This window comes from Megalopta genalis, chromosome 7, assembly GCF_051020955.1.
Source record: "Megalopta genalis isolate 19385.01 chromosome 7, iyMegGena1_principal, whole genome shotgun sequence".
NCBI classification, from domain to species: domain Eukaryota; kingdom Metazoa; phylum Arthropoda; class Insecta; order Hymenoptera; family Halictidae; genus Megalopta; species Megalopta genalis.
Genome location: NC_135019.1, coordinates 20,220,939 through 20,246,427, shown reverse-complemented (window position 1 = coordinate 20,246,427; position 25,489 = coordinate 20,220,939). Strand labels below are relative to the sequence as shown.

General features: G+C 35.8%; 1 protein-coding gene across 4 annotated transcripts in view; it reads left to right on the top strand.

The window, feature by feature from the left end:
- Nucleotides 1-258: 258 nt before the first annotated feature.
- LOC117219874 (uncharacterized) overlaps nt 259-25,489 on the top strand; it is a 37,487-nt gene continuing 12,256 nt past the window's right edge. For 3 of the 4 annotated variants that reach the window (XM_033469403.2, XM_033469402.2, XM_033469401.2), the window contains exons 1-8: nt 262-805; nt 2,198-2,650; nt 5,389-5,672; nt 15,230-15,367; nt 21,794-21,861; nt 21,926-22,227; nt 23,322-23,629; nt 24,708-25,324. In XM_033469403.2, coding sequence (XP_033325294.2) covers nt 2,569-2,650; nt 5,389-5,672; nt 15,230-15,367; nt 21,794-21,861; nt 21,926-22,227; nt 23,322-23,629; nt 24,708-25,324 — 1,799 coding nt within the window. In that variant the 5' untranslated portion in view covers nt 262-805; nt 2,198-2,568. Of the gene's footprint in view, nt 806-2,197; nt 2,651-5,388; nt 5,673-15,229; nt 15,368-21,793; nt 21,862-21,925; nt 22,228-23,321; nt 23,630-24,707; nt 25,325-25,489 lie in introns of all 4 variants that reach the window. The other variant, XM_033469404.2, reaches the window with a different exon arrangement.

The window sequence follows — 25,489 nt, the reverse complement described above, 5'->3', positions numbered from 1 at the left end:
ACTCCGTCTTTTTCTCTCTCTTTCTCTCTCTCTCACTCCTTCTCTCTGTTCCTTTCTCTCTATTTCTCGTCTCGAAGTCAGCCAGCTAGCAGCTTTCCTCGTCTCTTTCACCGACGAATCTTTCTCCCACCGGTGTTTATAGTGATTTCTCCTTGGTGGTGGTGGGACGATACCGGAAGTGAAGTCAGTACGGCGGAACCAGACGTTCACTCAATGGAAAGTTTGAGTTCTTTCAGTGGCGTCGAAGAAGGCCCGAGCGTGTATCGCGCGGAGTTCCTCTCGCGTGGAAAATCCGCTTCTTTCGAGCAGCCGGCCACGCACCAGGCGCATTCTTGCCCGCGACTCGCGCGTGCACGGAAGAAACTCGAAGAACCGGAGAAACTCTTGTTCGATCGAGATCTCGCGAGACCGCTTCTTCCTTCGCGCGTTTACGTCGTGTCGTGTCCTCGCCCTCCGAAAGGGCGCGCGTCGCGACTCCGAAAGATATCCGGGATATCAGCGTGAACACCACCGCACGTGTCTCCTCCAGTTCTTCCTCTGGTGCTTCCCCAAGTTGGCCTCTTATTACGGATTCGGCGTACGTCGCGCAGAGGAAAAAAACCTCCCCAGAATTTGTTAGAAACTATTCCTTGTCTCCTCCTACACCCTTCTCTCCTCGTGAGTGCACGAAGAACACGCTGGAATCCTAGAAAAGGCTCGCAGGATGTCGGAAAAATTCCTGCAGATGTAGTTGTACAGTGTGCACTCCTCGAGGACTGCAGTGCTGCTTGTTGCTGCTCGAAAGTTGCTGGTTAAATAATTATTCGTAAGCTGTAGATTTTTGCATTGTAGACCGCCTTCTTGAGGACTATGGTATTGTTCGTTGCTGTCTTCTTTAAATCCCTAAGAACGCTATTTATAGAACGAAAACAGATTTTCAAGGTGGATCATAGATTCTAGTGAAATTCTAGCGTTGCCTCGGGTATTTGTCAAAGAATTCTAGCGAATGCAATTGTCGAGGTGTAAACTATCCTTTTGAAGACTGTTTGTCGCAGCTCGAAAGTTGTCAGTGTCGTTTTTAATGAAGCTTTGCAAGCTGTAGATTCTTTAGAGATCGCCGGAAAGGATGTGTCGAAGCTACAAATTCCAATGAATACAACTGCTGTATTGTAGAACGCCTTCTTGAGGAGTACAGTCTTGTCCGTTGTAGTCTTGGGACTTCTACTGACGCCATTTATACAACAAAAGCAGATCTTCAAGTCGAATTGCTGATTACAGTGATATCGTATATCTATCTCGCAGGATTTCTCGGTGAAATCAAATATTAGTATTACCGTTTCTTGCTGCTCGAAGGTCACTAGTGATGCTATCATTAAAAGGGAGGAAGATTTGGAAGCTAACTGTTTTGTTTTAGTAAAATCACGAAAGAGGGTCGCAAGAAGTCCGGAATGAACATTCTCTTGGTCACTATTACAGCATTGTAGACTGTCTTTGAAAAATCTCTTATGGCAATGCTCACTCAAAATTGTTAATGGCACTGCTAATAACATTTAAACAGGTTTGCAAGCTAAATTGTAGATTACAGTGAAATCGTAGGAAACGACTGTAAGGGTCTCAGACATGAAGGTTCCAATGAATGAAATGGTTGTGTCGTAAACTGTCCTCTTGAGTACTGTAGTGCTGGGTAGTGTAGTTCAAAGATTGCTAGTGACACCGCTAATAATACAGAAACACTGATCTGCGAGCTAAACTGTAGATTTTAGTGGAATTGTAGGGAAGAGCTGCAATGATGTCGACCCTGAAAATCGTAATCGATGTAATTGCTCGGGTTGTATACCGTCCTGTTGGGGAACTGCAGCGCCGTTTACTGCAATTTAAAGATGCTGGTGTCACCGTTAATAGTACGGAAACAGATTTATAACCTGAATTAGATTTTAACGAGTTCGCGAGAAAGAGCTTTCAGTTGTTGATATTAAAACTTATAATCGACGCAGTTGTTGCATCGCATGCTTGGCGACTATTCTGCTGCGCGACTGCGGCGATGCCATTAACGAAATGAAAGCACATGCATTCGTAAACGGAATTGTAAATTTCGTTGATGGATCGCAGGAATTAAATTACAAATTACAATGTGTGATTCGGTCAGGGTTTTCTCTGTAATGCGCAGACAAGATGAAATAGCAATGAGACGAGAATCAGATCTTGCAATATTTTTCAGGCTAAGGTTGAGGAATAACTATTTAAGAAATTAACTTAATGAAAGAACTGAAATTAAGGAGATACGATTTGCAACAAGTAAAATTAGTATGCGTTACGAGATAAAGTGTTAGTAGCAAGAAGTGCTTTCATGATGCAGTGATTACTATGTTGAGAGAGATCGATTACGCGCAAGACACAATCGTAAAATATTTCAGTATTTTTTGACGGGAGACGAAGGTGACATTTATTCATCGATTGAGACAATTCAAGGTTTAAGGAAATCGTTCGCTGTCGAGCGTGTGACAACGTGACAAAGTGCTGTCGAAAATATATTAAGTGGAACAAGTGTTCGCGGGTGTGAAAGAGAGGGTTTCGGTGCATTCTTCAGAGATGGTCAGCCAACACGCGATGGCCACCACCGTTCGCAAAGTCAAGCAGGAGAACCGTCTCAGGCGGCAAAATCAGAATCAAGGTACAGGAATATCGCAAATGTTTCGTCGAAAATTTATTTATGATCGGAACTGTCAACAGAAATCTTTTATACATTTTTTATATATATGATGTATCATTTATACATCATCGAAAACCTATAAGACTAAGACCGATCAATGTTAACATACAAGATAATCAAATGCGTATTAAATAATATTAACGTTTCCTTCCGAAATTGTTAATGTTCTAAAATTTTTTATATACATGGTACATCATAATGACACCATAAAATAATCGGAAAATTCTTGAACACTTCGTATAATGGCAGAAAACTATTCAAACTTACTAAAATTAACATAGAAGTTAATCGCGGTTATATTAAACAATATAAATGCTTTATTTCTGATAATGCCAATGCCTTCGAATCTTTGAAATATATAGTAATACACAATAAGATTATAAATTAATCGAGAAAAGTTTTAACTCTACGAGCAATCTTGAAAAATTCGTTAGACTTGTACTTAACGTAGAGGTAAATCAATTTATTTCTGAAACTGTTGGCGTTTTCATATTTTATAAATAAATAATTAAATATAACCTGGGCTTACGATGTTCACTGAATTGTGGCATTACAATACAGCTTTTGACATTATAGCTCCAAGATTAAATAAATTGAAAATCCGGCAATACTTCTATATTTAGCAAAAATTATTTTCCACTCGGGCCATTTTGCAACGTTTGCCGCTGTAAATAGTCAAATTGAGTTGGCTTGATACCTTTCAATTGCGCAACGTTTTCATTAAAATCGAGCGTTGATGAAACCGATGGAAAGTGAGCATCACAAGGAATGTTATTGCACATTTTATGTTTCTACCGAAGAATGCACGCTGCACCGCGCAATTCTGACACTACGTCAGTTTATGGTTACAAATTTTTTTCGCGAACTGCAGATAAACAGCGAACTCTTTGAAATAGATTGAGTGCCCACGAAATGAATGAAAAACTTAACGAATTCGTAATTTCGTAATTAGTAAACAGAATGGATTCGCAATGCAATAATTGCGTGATTGGAGAGTTCCCTTGCGCATTTTTCTACGCTATGGGTTTTGGTGTAACAAACTACACAGGAAATGTACGGAAATTTGAATTTACAAATATATTCATTATCTTCGTTACGGTAACGTTAATTATTTTCTTAGGGGGGAGAGACACCAACCTTAGACTAATTTTCCATAGCGGATACGTCGAAGTTCGCTGGAGCTAAATGCAGCTTCACGCGCAGCTGAGCATCAGCTTAATTACGATTAACTGTATACGATTAGCTTGCCTCCCAATTATTTTTTCATTAGGAATTAATTCCGGCCGTGCACCTTCGCCGGTGTTTTTAACGAAACTGTTAAAACGAATTTATTAAACGATGGAGATAAGCTGTCATATAAACACTTGAAATCTCTAAAAATAGTGGAACGATGGTCATTCCCGAATTCGAAATGTTTATGGATGCTAACACATTTAGCTTATTCAGTATGAAAGTCGATGAAGTTGCATATTTGTTTAATTACTAGCATCGGTATATTTTATTTGTAAAATAATATTATTTATTTTATTTAAAGAACGAAACGAAATCTTTTTTTAGTTTTATGATTTTTGTTCTCGCAAGAGTCTAGACAAATTATGTTCCCGTTAAATACTATGTCAATGACGTAGCAATCTTATACAAATGTAATTATGATTGTTTATGACAGTCTTTTTACAAACAATAATATGTATTATATATATATATATATATATTATATAATATATTTTACAAACAATAAGTAAGAATATAATAAACTGTTTCTGTTCCTTAGAATCTGTTACAAGTTTCTGTATATTATTTCGTAAATGCCTTAATGTTTCTAGTATGAAATGTTATAACATTTCATTAATAATTTATTAATGTAATTAAAAGAATCTACTATAATCCTGAGCATCAATGTGGTCATTTAATTACTCGATTGCTGGCTATGAATTTAAAGTAGCTGCTTCACTAAGGATATTAGAAAGACTAACACGACAGGAAAACTGTTCTCAAAAATATATTTGAAAATAGTACCAAATGAAGAAACTGGAAATTAAAAACAATTAATAATAAATTTTATAATAAGTTGCATGCATTGATCAGTGAACACAACGTTCAAAACGCCTATTTTCATCCAGTTTATGTCAGAACTGATCTCTTTACTATAATATAAAGTAATGCATAGCCAACCATTGATCTGAGAATAATTATGATAATGTTTATGTAACACGACAAGGCATTAGAATAATGAAGATGGCGATAAAGGTTACCGTAACAAGGATAACTGAATCCTTTCTTAAGCAAGTGTCAAATTTTTCTACTTTTACACTTTATAAAGAAATGAATGTATTTATTTAATACATATAAATATTAAGATATTTATATACATATCAAATAATAATAATATAAATATCTTAATATTTATATACACATAATTTATATATATATATATAAATTAAGATATTTGACATGTTGAATAATTATAACATTTATAATGAAAAATGCTAAATTCCTTCGACCGTACCCCTTCGTCAACGTTACGTCACATTACTTAAAGTAACCACTAACTTTGATAAAAAATAACATTCTCAGACGAGGCTGTAAAATATCGAATAAATTGAATCCGTGTATACGAGCGCGATCGAGTGCCGGCGTGTTAGACAGCGGGGGCGTAGAATTAATGCAGCGACTAATTGTGTGCGAAATATGAATTTCAGATGAGGAGGGACTTTACAAGCCAGTACCACCACCGAAACCGGTGCCGAACAATCAGAAGAGCCAGAACGACCAGCAAGAGAACAGGGTGCAAACGGTAGCCGAGCAGCAATCGTCGCTTAGGGCCGCCATAGAAAGAAACGCCGGTCTCGACGACGGTCAGCTTCGCAGTTCCGGGCAGAACATTGCACCGGAATACAGGATGCCACCACTCTACGGGGAGGAGCAGAGTTCAAATCAGACTCAACAGCCGGCTAACTTACAAACCCACAGTAGCAAATTTCCGGTATGTATTCAAATTGACCTAGATCCCGAAGCTATGATAATCTACATAAAGATCGACGTGGGACACGAACGATCCCCATGGAACTTTCGGTGATCTATTTTTGTACGTTCGCTTTATTTTCTAAGTGACAGTTGCGCTTAACTTACCACCGATCGTCGAATATCTGGGAAAATTGACTAGAACGATTGGTAACAGTTCAGTTACAATGTTAACATTTTTATGGTTCGTTAAATGAACAATCTTGTATGCGAGATTCCATTGTTGTGCTTGGAAACAAGTGTGGTGTTCATCAAGTTTTAGTAACTGTTTGAGATAATGTGCTTGCGATATTCATTTCATTTTGTTGATTGCGAACTTTGCTTTACTCAGCTTGTAGTTTTAATGAGACTGATACAATTAAATCGAACAATGAGTAATAGTTTTTAATATACATGACTTCTTATACGATGCTTGTACGCAATGATAAAATTTTTAAGCGGTGGATTTTGTTAATCAATATTAACGGTGGATTTTTGGTCATTAATATAGCGGTGGATTTTATGCAAATTGAAAAGATTCTGCATCAATTGCAAGATAGATAAGTCGAATATATATAGCTAAAAATATTGGCGTTCTAATATCTATTTAGTAATATTATTAAAGGAAAATATATATTATAATAAAAAGAAAAAATATATATATATATTTTTTTTTCCTTTAATAATATTACTAAATAGATATTAGAACGTCAATATTTTTAGATTCTTTTATCTTTTTTCACTGTTCTCAGTTTCATTTCAGTATCCATTCATTTCAAGTATCTATTTCACCATTCAAATGCATAAAATCCGCAGCCCAGTAATAACTAACGCATCTCTTAAATGCGAAATTTTATAAGAAGGTACGTTTACTATACACTCTTATTTATCCAGATAGTGTCCAAATCCATCTAAAGCAGAGCACAATTTCCACAGCCGTGTATAAAATATTCATCGTAGTTAAATAAAAATCCTGGTTTCTAATAACTAATTTGCGCCTTGAACAACAACGTTACTAATTCCACCGTAAATCCCGGACACAGGAACTCTCATAGAACGAATAGATAATTAATTATGCAAGAAACCGGGCAGCTGTTAAATCAAGATGCTCCAAAAAAAAGTGCGATTCCTTGGCCGTTAAGATTGCGGCGCTTATATTCATCGTAACGTTGCACGCGAGTTTCGGACAATACTGTTGCAATTCGCGTTACACGCGCGCGTTCGCTGCATTGGAAAGTGGCATAAATGTTTCATAAGGAAAGAACGGGGAGGAACAATTACGGGAGCCCGAGAAAGAATAATGTAGACGTGGATTGCTCGCGTTGCAATCGCGTTACGGACAGCGGCGGCGTGTTAATTAACGATGCAGGCTTCTGCATTAATTCGATCCGCGCGGAAAGCGTGCACAGATGTGCAACCAGGGTAGCCCGGCCGGCGCGGCGCGTAGAGTCACGCCTAAGCGGCAGGCTTCGAATCTTTTGTTATAGACGCCGTATAGGCGTGCCGTTGGATTTTATTACCGTCGATAACGCGGCTGGTCCCGAGGTGTAACAGACTGAATATGGCGATCCGAGTCCCGCGGACTTTGATGCGACCGGACTCGCCTCGGCGCGGCTGAAAAAAAACCGCAGCGCCGCGGTTAGGAGTCAAGGCGCAGCACTTTATTCGGTATGGTCTGCCGCGACTTTCTAGGCTTCTTCTGGCATCGCAGCCACGCGCGATTCCCTTTAATTGCACGTTTCTCCCGGTGAAATGCTTTATGGGCGATCGGGATCGTTGCAACTCGGTCCGCGACCTGAAATTCGGTTGCGTGCGACCGATGCAACGTTTCCTTCTGCGGACGAAACCGCGCGATGTAAAATTCTTTGATCGACCCAACGCAAATTCTACTGTCCGTTTATTTGTATTCGATTTGAATGTGGCCGCGTCAATTACGGAGTGATTGCTAGACTGCAGAATTTATGCATTTATGATAGAAATCTACTGGCGTATTTTTAAATAGTAGAACAATTTAAAGCATTTAAGAATTTTGATATATTATTTGCAACTCGTTAAGATTATTATAGGAGAAAAGGCATTTGATTTGGCTTGGTTACTGTGTCTCGCAATTGATACAGATTATTTTTGGTCTGCATAAAGAAGACTGCGGAATTTTATGCAAAACAGGAAGTGTCTGCATTAACCGCTGAACATCCTCGCTTTCTTTTACTCACTACTCCAAATTTCACCCATCCATTTGTGCCACGAGTGCATAAAATCAGCAGCGTACTAATGGCTATGGTATGAATACTTAATGTCAATACTTTAATATAAATAATGGTTACAATATTTAGTGTATAATGCGTAATTATAGCGTGTCGAATAATGTAGGTTTAAATATATATAATATAATATATATAATAATAATATATATATATAATAGGCTTCCATACATCAATTTGTCAAGAAAAGAAGACGGTGTTATTACAACTTTTAATATAAATTTACAGATTTGAAGTTTCTTACGTTGTCGGCTTCGTTCAAATTCATCTTCAGATATTTCATGAATTTTTAAAACACTAACTCTCTCTCTTGGTTGATTTGAAAATGTTCGTTCGTGTGAAAAGTATCAAAATTACATTATTTTTAAACATAGAACAATTTCAGATTTGTCGTTTATTTTCTCCAAGAAAATATAATCACTGTGTCTGTCGCGTTAGTTGTCAGATCAGGAAGTTCGAGAAAATTTATTTCACACATTAACTGTCACACCAGTCTTCATAAAAGACACATAAAATCAGAGTAACTTGTTTAACAACATAACTGTAAAATGACAAGATTTATTATACTTCCTACAACTCGTAGACCTTAAACAAGATTGGCTTACGTAATAAATCGTAATGAAAATAAATTTTCAAGTTTGATAATAAAATTGACGAAGTTTGTGAGTGATTCTTATAATTTTTTTATTCTTTTTCTAAGTACAAAATTATGTACATGTATCCATCGGCGTGTTCACAAGCAACGATAAAATTTACTCAGTTTCATTAATTATTCAATCTCCATTTCTATGAACATAATCATGCTATTTTCTTAACGACATACCATATTTCAATTAGCTGTAATTATAAAAACCCAATGGATTTAGATTGAACGATTCGTAATGATTTTCCAATACTTTTGTCCCATTAAAAAATTGCGTCAATGATCCCATTAAAATGCTTGCACACAATTATGCAGCTCAATTAATTTTATTAATTCTTCAAACTCATGTCTACTTCGTTAAGAGCAGCAGAATGAAGTTGTACAATCGGTAACAATTTCCTCATCCGTTTTTCAAGTATTACGCAACTAATTGATCACACGAGTTATTACACGGCCGTAAAATGGAATTCAGAATTTCCATATCGTAGAGCCGAAATATTACGAGGGAGAATTTAATTGACACGATAGGTTGTTCGCTGGAAGTTGAGAAGCTCTTGTGTCTCGTTTGCAACCGAGGCTTTCACTGAAGATATCAAGATGCTATATAAGTAAGGGGAGTACTAATTTTGCTGGATGTTGGTTTTTCCGCGTCGGTACCGAGAATCGCCAACTCGTTCTGCGGCCGCATCCGTTAACGGAGGAAGAACTATGCGATGTGAAGAGTGCAGAGCAAATTCCGCGGAACAATTGGTCAGAAGAATCAGAGAACTCCGGCAATACAATGCTGCCTAACGATTCCGTGAAATATTCACCATCTACTACTAAAAACGGTGCAACTTTCAGCATTCCATTAACGCTTTCCTCTGTAAAAAACGGCTGTTTGCATCTGAGAAGTGCATCTTCCTGCGTGTATGCAAAATGCAAAAGTCACGCTGCTATGAACATCTGAAATGCAATTTTTCTATGCGTACGAAAATACAAATCTTTATAAATTTGAAAACTATACACTTACCGACAAAATTTAAGACGCATATTCTTGAGTATAATAAATCATTTTAACGTAGGATACAAATTTGTATCGTGTTAACCAGAATATTAATTTTCTTTTTCTTTTCTTTTTATTATTATTATTTGTTATTTGTTGTGTGCACTAAATAAAACAATATTGCCGCATAAACAATATAATATGAACTTTTAATTTAATAAGACGTATATTTATTAAAACATCAAATTTTATTGAAATGTTAACCATGTGTAAAGTTAATTTACGCTTAAAATAATGTACACGACAAATTAATTCTTGTCGTAGAGCGTGAGAATGTTGAAAAAGTAATCGACATCATAAAACTCAGCATCTCAATATTAATTTGTTTAAATAAAACACTTCAATTGTATGAAATCTTTGAGCTCGTTGACGGGGCGGTCGAAGTGTTGTATGTTACGTCACTCCCACGAGAATTTGGAGACGTCAGTCAGAATATTTTCGGTCTCCCATTGTTTTTTCACGTTCTCTTGATTACGTAAGTTTTGCGAGGTTGCGTATAAAAAGTACATTATCATTAAAAAGCCTGAAGCAATTTCTCTCGAACAATGCACGCGTATTTTATTCGTCTGACGCTTCTCACAAATGTATCTCCGTCATCGCACACGTTCCTAATTTTTGCAAGTAAGCAACGGTGTCTGCGGGGAAGCGTAAAAATTCCCGTCACAAATTAAACGAACCGGGGAACACAATAGATGACTTGCTCAAAGACAGATCTTCGTCCTTTGTCTTTAAGGGTAATGAAAAATGGATCGGTGGATTCATTAGGTTTAAATTGGTTCAGCTGAATCTTATCGAACGACCGTGGAAGTTCGAAATTTATGATACAATTATACGTGTCTTTCCATTGTTATCTATTCCATTGTATGAAAACGGAATTTATTTATTCCGCGAAGAGGATGTGCTAGCATTTTACCGTTTTTTTTCAGTGAACTGGAACTCCGATGACGAATGCATTAATACATTCGTGTAAGGACAAGAATTTGACGATAGATTGTCGAATACACTCGATTCTGCTATATAGGTCAGTGCATCGCTAATATCTGGGTCGCAAAGCACAGTAGAATGTTTAAATTGTGTACTACGTACGTTGTTTCGATAACGTTCATCGAGAATCGATAACAGTGCGCGTAAAACACTGTACGGAACATAACATTATTCCAGCTTAGTCGACAAATATACATTCAAACGAAATAATAAATTATATTTTAATGACTGAACAACTCGTGATTTTAACAGAATAAGTACAACAAGCGATTTTTAGACGAATTTCTTTTTGTAACGATGCGTGTTAGTCTAGTTGATAATGTCTTGCACATGGATACGGACTTTTATGTAATTTCGTTGTATAATCCAAGTGTTCTCATGAGCGTGAAACTCTTACCTTCAGTTCATTAACATGAAGCCACTGTTTTTCACGTTGGTACACACCTTTGCCGAGTTTTCTCACAATCACTATAGATTATAAGATCGCGTGCAATTGAGAAAAGTAAAGAAAGTGTAAACAATCAGTGAAACAAACTCTTATGGACATGTACAGCAAATTCTCCCCGATTGTCCCTCAGCTTGTAAACAAAAATGGACAATTTATGAAAAAGAGATGCGATTATTCGAGCCTCGCAGCTCGCTTTTATAGTCGCCGATTGTCAACAACCATAAAAGCGAGCCACGAGGCCCGAATAATCGCGTCTTCTCTTCACAAATTGCCCATTTTTGTTTACAAGCTGAAAGATAATTGGGGAGAATTTACTATATAGGGTATTTTTAAGCTATTTGATATTTTGACAATTTACTTTTGAGACATGGACGCTTTTTCAGGACAATTATTGATCAGCCAATCTCATTTCTACTCTCCCCACCACTTGTAGATCTGCTTACTCGCTATATCCGTAGAGGATAGTGGGTAGCACACTGAGTCATAGAGCAGGAGGAAAGACGTGTTTATAACGGACAGTTATCGAACAGTAGAAATTGGAGAAATATTTCACTCGTAAGAAAAACAGAAATTTAATAGCATGGAAATTGCATTTCCCTTTCTACCAAAAGGAAGACGCTACCTAAATAATGATACCGACAACTTCAGTCGTCCGGTGCACGTAAACTGGCACGTGTCGAATCTTGTTGAGCCGGGATACCGTGGGTGGAGTGGTTTTAAACTGCTATTTCTCCTCGATGAGCGATACGCTGTTGACTTTCATTAATTCCAATTTTGCTAATTCAATTAATGATGACGATAATTTCATGTTAATAATTATTTAACATTATTTGTAGATTTATATGAACATTTGTTATCTCATTACATTACCATTTATTAAATTTATTTAACAGTAAAGTAAAAATCTGAAAAATAATTCGATATTTGATCTTCTGTAATTGCATTTATAAAATTATTCTGTTATTTATTTGAAACAGTGAAATCTCTAATTTCGTACCATTCTTAATACTAAAGTTAATGCTCTCTTTGTTATGAAATAGAGTGGGAAACTCAAATTGTTTTTTCTGTTTTGAAATTCGTTTCTCACAATGGACGAGACCACAGAGTTTATAAGCATTTTTTCCCACATTTTTTTCAATATAAACTTATATGGGAAAGTCCCCGCTTTACAATGAGCTCTTAAAGTTGATCTGCAACTTTTATATTATGTTTTCATTATACTTTAGATAAAAATACATCAAAACAAAGATAATGTAACATTTTAAGTAGCATTTATGTTATGTTTGTACTCACCTGGGAAAGAAAAATCAAAGTTAATCTGAATTTAATGAGTGTGTTTATCTTTTGTACTAGACAGAAGCAAACGGAAAGCGTGTTTTCACAAAACGGCAAGTATGTAAAGAGAGAGAGAAAGAATAATAATAAAATAAAATAATAATAAAATACCATGAATATTTTACAAACGATAAAGGAACTTGTTTTCCAATGTTTTCATAATTCTGGTATCAGATATAAAGTTACATCTATTTTATACATATGTAAACTGTGAAAAAGATTAGTTATCCCATCATTGCGAAATTCATTTTCCAAAATTCAGTCATTTTGGAATTCCAAAATTCCAAATTTCGTCATTTTACAAAATATAGAATTCCACTAGATTTATAGAAATTACAATTGTTTACACTAACTCACATTTTTAAAATCCGCTGCTACTTTTTAATTCAAGGAAAATTTAGCTCAACTTGATTTGAAGAAACTGCAATTTTGTACAGTAACTCGTACGTTTAAAGTTTCCGCGACAATGCAATTTCTTCGAATTGTTTTCGAATTGACTTCAGTTCGATTTTATACCTCTCCAAAGTGGAGTATCTTCTTGAGATTAAGTAGCAGCAACATTATCACGATGTCAACGCTGAGTGGACACTCGAGGACTAATATATCGGTTAGACGTTCTTTAGCTCTGTCTTCGGTAACAGTTCGTTGTACGTGCGTTACGTTCTTGGGAAAATTCTCAGAGATTCCCGGCAGGCACAAAGGAGGCATCATACTCGCGTACCGTTTACCGGAAGTCGAGAAGAGGGTTGCGATAGCCGTTTAGATGCATTAGATACTTTTCGCTGTGGATCGGTCTTCTCGAAGGCGAGAACAAATCGGAACACTTGTCAGTGACGAGATTCTAACTCACCGCACACAATCTCATCGTCTGCTTCAGAGTAGACGCTGCCTGTCTTCTCTGTTCTATTCCGTGCCGACAATGATGTTGCGTACGCTTAACTGCTTGCCAATTACGGCATGGATCTTTTGTGAAATCTTGGAAACAGTTGTCGATGAGTTTCTCCTTTGTCATTGTGTTCTCGAAACTGTAGTCTTGGGAGTTTAGTAAGGCAATTTTTGCTGAAAATTTACAGCATCGGTTTCGCACTCCTATATCATTGTCGGATAGAAACAATCGTTGACTTGAATAAAATTATATATGTGTCGAAGAATACATATTATCTTCTTGGATTACAATCTATATACTTCGACGATTTTAATTAATTTCGGTTACTTTCTAGAATTAAAAAATATTTCATTAAAAATATTGTGTTTGTTTCTTGTCAGGTACAGAAAGAGAAAATTAATTTAAAATAGGGAAACTTTTTAGCAATGATTTGTATTATCCTCTTAATTTCGCTCACTAATATCTTTCTGCAATATCATTAAGTCCTATTTCGTACCTGTCCAACGTATACGCAATATCATTCTTCATTTATAATATTCGCAAATATTAGGCAAATAAATAATTTTTATTTTCAAATCACGGCAAGTAATGGAGAATGATCCTGTAACGTTTACTTTATCAGCAAATGAAATTGGTATGCTAATAATAATAGTAATAATAATAATAATAGTAATAATAATAATAATAATAATAATAATAATAATAATAATAATAATAAAGTTCTCAACAATCATTTGTTAAACATGGTATTATATTTAAACAAACCAATAACATGATGTAATGAGTATCAGAATGAAGCTTAAAATCTTCGAACAACAGCGTTTTGTATGATCATGATAATAATACATCTTTAATTGCTGATTTTGAGATAAGATAATTTCGTGCGATGCATCGATGCCTTTACGATTTGCTTGTATGAAACTGATTCTGCATGTAACGGGTGAGCTCGTTTAACGGGCAACGAACCTGGCCGCTCTGTTCGTGTTCGCGTCTCTCTCTTTTTTTTTGCCGTAAATTATAATATACGAAATCGCACGGAAGCGTGCATAGAATTATTCATAAACGTTCCGCGGGCAAAGGCGATGATTAGGCGTGCTCATTTTCCAGCGTTGCGCAGCTCGTTCTATCACGCTTGCTTTCTTCTGACCGCGATACAATCTCAAGGCGAGGTCAGTTCAGTGACACCTCTTTTTAGACGCATTATTATATGCATGCAAAGAGCCATCGAGCCACTTGTTCGCTCGAGATCTGCTAGCTGAACTTCCAGATCCTGTTCTCGATGTTGCTTGGAAAAAATTGCAATGGGTATCGCAAGACTTCGACCGACGCCGGACATTTACGATGAGAAATGCTCGTTGACGTCCTCTTCGAGCCTAGTCTTAAAGCTCGTACCGATACCGGCTTCACTTTCGCATCGGAAAATTTATCTCGACGCTAGGAATTTCCCTGTCCACGCTCTGTTCATTGCGTTCGTACGGTACTTTTAAATAACCCGACGCGCTATAGCTGTCCCTAATTAATACTTAAAGCGCGAAACGACAACATTACAATTTTGTCTTATTTCTAACGTAATTTTGTTCTTAACGCATCGAATAATATCAGATCTTAATTTTTATTTTCAATACATTCATAGAATAACTAATTTTTAAATATATGCAATAAATTTTTGTATTCTTCTATGGTCGTGTATGATGGTACATATGCAGCGCGCTGTGGTTAATGTGTTAATGAAATGAAACAAGATTTCTTTATAATAAACATTTAGGAAACAGTTTGCAGTTACATTGGCAGTCTTTAATACCAGTACTATTGAACTAGTCTTTATTTCTTAGAAACATTATGAGAGAACACTGAATAAATTAAACCAATCTTAAAAGATTTTTTAATACATTGATATTTTTTATTCTTATTTATTGATTATTAATTCTCTTTTTGCAGATAGAACGCGAGGTAGTGCTGTCATCGACAGACAAGAATTCAAAAATCCCTATCCTTCATGAGTACAAACAAAAAACTGCAGGAAGAGTCGCAATTGCACCGGATGCGCCGATCAAGCAGCAGGCTTGGGTTCAAGAAGTGAGTCCACTCTTTTGCTATCATTTCTAAAAACCATTGCTCTCCTAACAGATACAAATAGTCTGAGAAAACGAGAGATAGGAGAATTTATTTTTCGTAGAAAGTATTACTTTTCCTCGTAATATCGGGTTAACAAAAAACTGTACACAGAAAAAATTGCACAAACAACTACTGACTTATTCAACTGTTACCTCGTTTACGAATTTAAATCCTTTTCTTCAAAAGCAAAAACTTTCGTAAAAATGGAATTGACAAAATTGTTAAAGACTTGATGAATATAAAAGAATATAATAATATAAATATATATAATAATATAATAATATATAATAATATAATAATATATAATAATATAATAATATATATATATAATAATATAAAAGATTCCAAAATCAGTCTAATGATTTTATAGACGAAATTAGAAATATGGGAAACAGATGAAAAAAAGTCATTTACAATGAGTGAATTTTTTCAGGAATTAATTTATATTAATGATCACACATAAAAAGAAATTGAAAAAAAAACACTAAAACTTCTGCGTACACCTAATTATGTGAGACTAGAAGATCTTGAGTGTATTTGTACGTTTTAAAGGCTTTGTATTTATTTTAATATTAAAATAAAAAATCAAGAGAGCATCGATTCGTTATTTCACAACGTGTAAAGAGTAGAACGGAGAGAACTCTATTCGAGATTTCTCGCACCTCGATGGGTTCTCCTGTGAAAATCCAGGCAAGGGGTTAATGAGAATCCACTCATTGTTGTATTTTTTTACGAAATGCTTCATTCATTCGCGGTTTATTCACTGGCGAGTGCGACTCTCATTGGATGTATGCGTAACCAGCTCGAAATGCGAGTGGGTGTCGCTAATGTACGTGTGGCAGGATACTGTTTCGCGATCGTTGCTTGCAAACGGACAGACTTACCAAAGGTTGCCAACGAAATGTCAGAAAACATGGTAGACTTCTACTCGAAGCAGACCCGTTGATTTTCTTGAATAATATTGAAATATTCTCTTGAAATTTTGATTACGGAATTTATTGAAATTAGATCGATGAATTTTATTGATTCCCTAGCTTGGAATCGATTCAATACAGTATTAACAATACAATACAATACAATACAATACAATATAATACAATACAATACAATACAATACAATATAATACAATACAATACAGTATTTTGATGAAAATTGTTCAGTGTATTTTGTGGAGTTCGGCGACTTTTGCACGGTTCCACGACGATTTATCAGCCGATATCAGTGAGAACGAAGTCACTTGGCTAATTTATTTCGCCACGAAGGCTCGCTATTGTTATATGAACAATGTAGTCGTTGCGCAATCTATTAGCTGTTTCCTTTCACTTATTTAGTGTGTACATAAATCATCTCTTTACTTGGCCTACTAAAGAAGAAAATATGAAAATAAGTTTAAAACAATATCTGGAGTATCTAGAACACAAAGTTGAAAAAACTTTTGGTGCTTTCCATTTTCATGAGTTGAGAAAAGAAAGGGCTCCAATGAGTTTCATTCGTCCAAAGATTTTTTTAAATCAAAATAAAATTAAATAATATTAATTTCGTTTCACGTTAACATTTTGAAGAACTGAAAGTAAGGCGTTGAAACGTGTTTTTTAATTTTTGAGAATTTTAAGTACGGGGCAAATGTTTTTGAAATTAACAGTACAGTAATGAGTATAGAAACTGACGACACTAATAGATCATTGTTTGCTTTAATTGCAGAAGTCGATTGTAACAATTAACAAGACACACATTCGAGCAAATGTTTCTCCAACGACCAAAATCAATTGGCGTTCACATTAACGCTTGAATCAACATCCATTTGTCCAGGCTGTACACTCAATTCTGATATTAATTACTGTCGACTAGCTTATCATCGACTGCCAATTGTCAGATGTGTGTGTACTCTGACGATAATTGACGTTCGCTGCTCCGATATCAAAGCTTTTGATGGTATCTCAATCATGAGAGTGTTCCGTGAACCCTTTCTCGTTCTGCTTATTAATCCAATTAGATTTTCGAGAACCTCTGACCTCGCGCTAACAACGAATTTCAACGGAATATTTAAATTATTAACAATCAAAGATTTATATTAAAACCTGAAACTGCAGAAAAATAATTAAATGCTTCTACTGTTTTAGGTATTTCTCTTATGTTCTTTGCATATATAATTTTTTCAGGAAAAAATTTTATTCGACAATGTAATTAGAATTACAAATAAACATTGCATAATTAATAGAAAATAGCTGTGTTGAACAACGTTGATAACGCTCAAGTCTAGAAATTGGTTCCGATATAAAATTTAAACCTTTGCTTACTAAAATTGCATTTTTCACATTTTACGAATTTTTTATAAAAAAAAGACCCTGTAAAACTCGCAGCGTGTACGAAAAATTTTATTGCGCCAATCACTCGCGAAAATTGTGTATTCCAGTGTACACACATACACGTACAATGAAATCTGTCAAATAGACGGCGATCGATAAAAAAAGATGTGGTCAAACCAATCGAACCTGCCTATCTCAATATTGCATAAAATTGTTGGACACGATTGCGATATATTGTGCACACAAAAATTAACAAAGTTGACGATAGAAAATTTGTTTGTTGAAATTACTAGTTATTTTGAAGTGATTAAATTATTAACACAACATCTACACACACAGGCGGATGTTCAATTATTCTTCACAGATATTGATTCCTTCGTTAATTTTTCAATAGAAATAGCAATTTAAATTTAGAATCAATAATTTATCCTTGATAACGTTTTCCCACGATTATTTTTCAATTTATTATTTAAAAGAACACTTTTAAGTTCCATTTTGATCTAGTACAGCGATTGAAAATCCTGTTAATGCAATTATTCCGGCGCGTAAAGCGTTAAATAATAAATAAATCAGTTATTAGTAACATAATATAATTTCTTTCGTAATTATCATGTGGTATTCTTCATATCGATGAAGCGTTAAATTATTAAATTTCTGTACGTGAAATATATTATTATTTAAGTAAACTAGTCACCACTTGTGATACAGCTAAATAATTTTTTTTAGAATGTTTATTTAAAATAAGTATTTTAAGCTCTATTAAGTTCTAGTAGAACGATTGAAAATTTTATTAATAGAATTTTTTATGCATGCAGGTCCGGTGTTAAGTTATTAAATTACTGTAGCTGAAAATGTTGAATTATTTTTTAAATAAATTAGCCATTCCCTGTAATACGATTTAATAAATCCATTTAGAATCATTACTTAAAAGACGAATTTTCATCTGCACTTTGACATAGTACAACGATCGCAAATCCAGTTAATAGATTTTTCATACGGACAGAGCGTTAAGTTATTTAATTATTTTCGATAAAACGTTAAATTATTTCAGATGAGGCATTAAATTATTATTAACTCTACTTTGACATAGTACAGCGATTGATAATTCAATTCGGAGGATCCCTAAAAGTCTGAAAATATTTTTGTAATTCAAATGGAATTCCACAAACCAGTTATAGAAAGTAAATAAAATACGAGTATAATAAAATATTGTGTTCATAGAATGGGACGGAAAATGGAAAGAAAAGCCAAGCGATTGTAGTCGTAATGAATGAAAAATATGACACAGTGGAGGATTGAATTCTCGAACGTTTTATATTGTGGTTCCCGGCGAGGTGTTCAGGCTGTGAAATTCTTACGTTAGGTTTGGCGCAATGTAATCCCCAGAGGGTACCTGTTGGAAGGGCTATAAGTCAGAATATCTTTTTTCGTATGCGGAAAGCGTGTCGCCGAGCCCTATGAGCACAACTTCACTTGCACTTGTCTCACTCTCTTCCCGTCTCTCTCTCTCTCTTTCTCTTTCTTTCTCTCTCTCTCTCTTTCTCTTTCTTTCTCTCTCTCTCTTTCTTTCTGTCTCTCTTTCTCTCTCTCTCTCTCTCTCTCTCTCTCTCCTTTCGTTTGATAATATCGGTTGTTATTCCAGCCACATCCTTTTCAACGAATCAGAGGATTCAGTCCGACAACTTTGAAATTCTCTCTGCGGTTTAAACGAACATGCTGCCATTAACCGTCCGATGTCCTCTCGTCGATAGAGAATTGTTTACGGAGGATACGGGCAACCTGTCCCGCGACGTTTCCTTTTTTGTTATTACGTCCCATGAGAAACAATGATGCCACTCGTGTAACGAGAATTTTCTAAATTAAAGTTATTATTAAACCATGAAAGTAATCGGAGAAAAATCTTGATCCTTTTTTGTTATTACGTCCCATGAGAAACAATGATGCCACTTGTGTAACGAGAATTTTCTAAATTAATAATCTTGGTAAAAATCTGGTACTTATCTAGACACGCACATAATTTTTCACAATTTTTGGAACGAAAGTATACTATTATTATCCCTGTTAGAGCATATATGATTAAAATTGCGTATATGATTGTTGAAAGAATGATTTTATTCTCTTGATTTTTTTACCAGATATAAAATAATATGTTGTCTGTGGTTACGTGAAGGGATAGTTTGTTAGAATAATTTGTTACGGCGATAAAAATTGTCAAAAAACATTCCATATCAGGGCCTTTCTTTTTGTAGCTTATAAAGAGAAATATATTCCTCTTTATACTAATATTTTCTTGATATACAACTGACTTTGAGATTTCGTTTGCTTCATCGTTAATGAAAGAAGTTTCCACATCAAATATAATTTATACATATAATTATATTAATGATGGACACTTAGTTTTGTGTGTTCCGTCGAATATTTTATGTCAGGGGTTGTAGTAACAAAATATTAGAAATGTCAGCATCTGAATGGATTCTAGAATCTTTTTTTGAAGATTGTAAGTAACATTACTTATATTTCAAGAATTAAAAAAAAAATGTGTTCAGTAAGATGTGTATCAGCGCTATTAATTTGTATGATTTGAAGCGCTATTAATCTTAACATCGATAATTAATGGTTGTTTATTTAGTTATTTGAATCTGCTTCGAAGTATAAGACTCCCTTTGCTGTTATGATTATATATTGCGTTAAATATATCGATTGCGAAAGAAATAACACCTGAGAAAGGTTTGCGTACCAGCAGCCACTTCTAATGTCCGCATTTTCTATCAACAAATTAATGCTCCCGATAGCAAGTGGCTCAGTTTGTTTGCTCGTTATCGCTTAACGTCATTCTGAGAGCGTATTACGTAATTAGTCGTAACTTGTTTGCAGCAAGATACCCGGTCTAATGAGATATCTCGTGTTCCTAATGAATGTGAAGTTCGTTCTGAAATTACGACATAACTGGCAAAGAACATTGAAAGGAACATTTAGATCGAGTCATGGCTGTCATTAGCCCGAAGAAATCGTAGCTGGTTGAAACCAAATTACATATCCGATCTGTTTCTTTAGCGATTTAAACTTCGTTTTAAAGGATCGAATAAAGAATTCAACAATGAAATTCCGCAATTAGCTGCGTGAAAGCATTACACTTGAATGAGACGATAAAATTGCAATATCTTAGGACGGAGGCGTGCTAAGTATGTATTCCAGTATGAAGCATACGTTTGATGAATTTTTTAGATTTATCTCGACGAAAATGAAATTCCACTAATATACATAAATATTGCCCTTGGATTACATTAATATACATAACGAAATAATTCGGTTTAAATATTGTAAAATTAAATTATGCTATTCGAAAATAAAACTATGCATTCGTCGGATTTCTAAATTTTACTTTTTTCTTTATTATAGTTGTCATGAAACATCTTTTAAAGTTTTAACTTAACACTACTTTTAACAAAGGGATTGAAAGTCAACTTCTAGAATTTTAATTTGATTTTAAATTATTTTCTAAATTTATATATATATATATATATATATAGATTATATATTTATATATATAATCGCTTTTTCTCAACAGGTTTTTCAACTTTCCTAATAACGATTAAATAATATTAAAAATGAAATTCCACAGTCATTTGATATTATTGCATTTGAATGAAACAACATGTACAATAAAAAAAGGTCAGTTTCAGTTTAATCAAGATAAAATTCCGTGGAAGCATCGAGCATGAATAAAACAATGTACCGAATAAAAAGATCACAATTAAAAATCTTGTTCGAATTTCTAGTTTTGAAACTAAAATCCCGCAAGTTCAAAAATAAAAAATAATTGTATTTCTTTATTTTAATGTAATAATAAGAAAAGCTCCACAATTACATGAGAATACTTGACTGAAACAACATACAGGATAAAGCAATCCGGTTGGAATATCTTGAAATCGAAAAGAACTGTTCGAGCGGAAAGCTATGCATTTCGAAAGAGCAACAATTTAGAATTTACCTAGAACCAGAGAGTTGCACGATTTCCATATAAACTTGATCAATTTCCTGCAGCACAAAGAATTGCAAGCATTCGCAAAATCTTTTCAGGGAACTCAGATGCAAGAAGTGAGACAGGAGAGCCAAGCAAGGAGCTACCACCCCCCGGAGTCCTACGCGTAAATATTTCCCATAATTTATCGGTGACTCCATTTTCCCAACATAATCGCCATCTCTTCGAAGGTCGACGTCGGCATCAGCGGCGGCAACAGCGACGAGAAACACAAAGATCGATGAGGAGAAGACGAAGTCTCTCTCGAGAACGTATCACACGATCAAGGACATGATATCCAGTCGTTTTGGTCAGAGTCGGAAGGATACTGAAACGGAACCAGAGGCTAGCTTGAATAATGTCACCGAGGAATTGAGAAAATCCAGCAGAAGCATCGATGAGGAAGAGGCCAAGAAGAAGGAGGGGATCTATGGGAAACCGAGGGCGCAGGAACCCTCTGTTAACATGCAACAGTACCCTAAAAATACATGCGGTAGATACAAATTCTGAAAGTTATGTTAACATGTTAACTGTGAACCCGAAATTCACGCAAATTCCATAGATTTCAAATAATTGAACCCTTATCTAGACAATCTAGGTATCCAGTTTTGCATTTCAACAAACTTCACCAGTTTTTGTGAAAATATTACAAGATCGCACGAAAGCTTCTATTCTACTCTATTATGTAGTTATATTTTATAAAATTTTAATTTCTGTAATATTGTGCTATTTTTGAAATTTCAGAGTAATACATACATTGATCAATGTGAAAATTTACTAAACAATCAAGATGTTTTGCATTTATTACTATTGCAATCATCTCTTGTCTTTTGACAATTCTATCTAATATAAAACTTTAGTTTTTAACAATCGTGTTATCAAAGTATTTAATATCTGTGGAATTAACTAATGCGAAAATATTGTACGTTAAGGAAGATAATTATCGGATAATAAGGAATGAAGTAAAAAGTTCTGCAAATGCAGTAATGTCAAAGAATAGTCCTTTGTATAAATCACCGGTAAATTATCTTATTTAAAGAGCGTTCAGTGACGAGATTGACAACGAATTTATACCACTTTTGCTTTAACACTTGAACGATGAAGCTGAGGTCCATTTGGATCTAGAGTTAAATATTGTTATTCAAGTGTACAGTTTTTGAGAATGAATTGCATTTTTCACATGTTTCATTAACATTATACCTATCGAACACTAGAAGTGATCAACGCATGTTGCTTTATGAAAATAACGAGACAGAATTTATTTAAACTTTCCGCTATTTTTATTATAATGTACACTTAACTTAATAAATTCGAAGTGTCTATAATTTCTGCAATATTAAAATGAAAAGCGTGAAACCGGTCACTTTGTCTCACTATTAAGGTCTGTAGAAAAACTAACGTTAGGAGTAGCTTAAAAAATATGGCGGAAAAAATTGTTAAATAAATTTATAAATAAGCTCAAGTATGGCCAGTTAATCGTAATATTTCTTGTCTTGTATCCATTATCCGATTGCTAATTAGATTACTTCTAGAATGAAGTTTGCCTGCCCTGCTTTCCAGCACTTACTCGAAATTCTACTTGTTCAGGTCAGTACGGACACTCGTACAGTTACCTGAGCAATCAACAGAACGTACCACTTCCTGGCCAACTGCAGCCTACCACGCAGATCCAACCTAATTTGCCAGGTCAAAGTGCACAGCTCCACGTGACGCACCATGCACCGACCGGAGGAGTTCAAACGGTCCATCAAACGCAAGTTCCCAGCTTCGGCCAATCAGCGACAGGTGGTAGCCAGCAGGTGCAGAATGTCGCGAGGGAATACGTTGTCCAGGGACCGTCTGGACTGCCGAGTCAGCAATTGCATCAAGGAATCCATCAGAACTCTCAGAGCCAGGTAATTTTCGATTTCCTTCCGTGCTCCGTGAACTACTTTTCCGTTGATGTTACTTTAATTTCGTCTATGAACTTGTTTGATACGCAAACTGTCGGCGACCCAGTGCAACATGCTGTATCAGAACTCGGTTAGAAAACCGAGGGAAACCTACGCAACAGAAAATTCACCCAATTTCTCCGAATCGCTGTTAGAGGCAACGCGCGACTGAGCAATCCAGTTAGACTAAACCACAAACTCGTCATGCTTCTCTTACGTTGCAATCACTTTTTCTGCGATCTTAATTTTTAAAGGTTACTATCGTACTCGTCTCGTTTTAAGATCGAACCTGAAGCACTGGAAAATCCAGGCAAGTCTACACTGAACTGAAAATTCACATATTTTCTTCAGTTGCATTTTAGACTCACGATTAAATGAGTGATCGATGAAATACTTGCGTTTTTTATCGCAAAATATTTTGTCACAATTTCTATGTTTTGTCTTAAAACATCGACGAAAACTTACACGGGGAAATTCAAGGTTATGTCAAGGTTATGTCAACCTTCTGTCAAGGTTATGTGAAGGTCATGTCAAAGTTATGTGAAGGTCATGTGAAGGTCATTTGAAGGTCATGGGAAGGTTATGTCAAGGTAATGTGAAGGTCATGGGAAGGTCATGTCAAGGTCATGTGAAGGTCATCTCAAGGTTATATTGAAATATATATCAATAACCTTGAAACATGTACAATGCCTTTTACTTTGAAGCACACTTTATCATAATTACGAATATCAAAGAAAACACATAAACTCGAAAACCTATTATTTTCAACTTCCAACAGAGATAACACGCAACAGAAGAACCCAATTAGGCCGGCTTATCGATGAAGTGCATGCGATGCTTTCTAATTTCACTTCGATTTTTTTTGCTACCACGGTTTCATAAGATCGTGTGTTACATTTCAGGATCTCAACGTTAGGAAATTGTGCTAAACATACCCACCGAAACTTCACCTATTTTCTACAGATATATTAACCAAAACACAACGAAATCATCGCGATCTCCGTATCCTATTAATTCTTCACCGACGCTCGTACCGTTTCAGGGCCAAAGCACGCCAACGCAGAAAACGCACGGCTTGCCAATGCAACAACACCAAGTGAACCCAGGTATGCAACAATCGAACCAAACCTTCCAAAGCCCTCAGCAGGTGCTGCACCAGAACCAGAACCATCATCAGAGTCCTCGCTTCGCGCAGCAACACGCGCAGAACATGCACCAGCGGCAACTAATCCAGCAGATACATCAACAGCAACTGGCCAACCAGCAGCAGAACAGTCAAACGGGTGCGAGGAACGTGCAACAAACGTACTTCTCGAACAACGTGTCCTATCAGCAGTATCAGCAGGCGAGACAGGCGATGTCAAGGTCCCAAATCGACTTGCCGAGCACATCGAGGCAAACGCAGGAACTTAGGCTCTCTGGGCAGGAGGTTTACTATCACTATGCCCAGGGTAGGCCTAGGTACGGCGTACCCCAGGTTTACATGAAGACGGAATGCAACCAGGAAATCGAGTTCCAGCAACGGAACTCGACCAAGGGCATCGAGAAGGCTGTCTCGCAGCCTCAGTTATGCTACGAGGATGAGCGGGTCAACGAGCAGACTAGGAACACTGTGGAACCCATGAAACCTTTGACTGTCGATCGACTGGACAAGGAGAGGTATGATAGACGCTTTTGGTGAGACAAGGACATTGTTCTCCGAGGTTATTCATTTTAACCCTTTCGCTACGAGCGCTGCGACATCACTGCACGCTACGCGACGCCGATCGTCAGCGGGAGTCGGTACTCCGCGGTCGACGGAGAACCCAAGCTGCTTGAATGTTT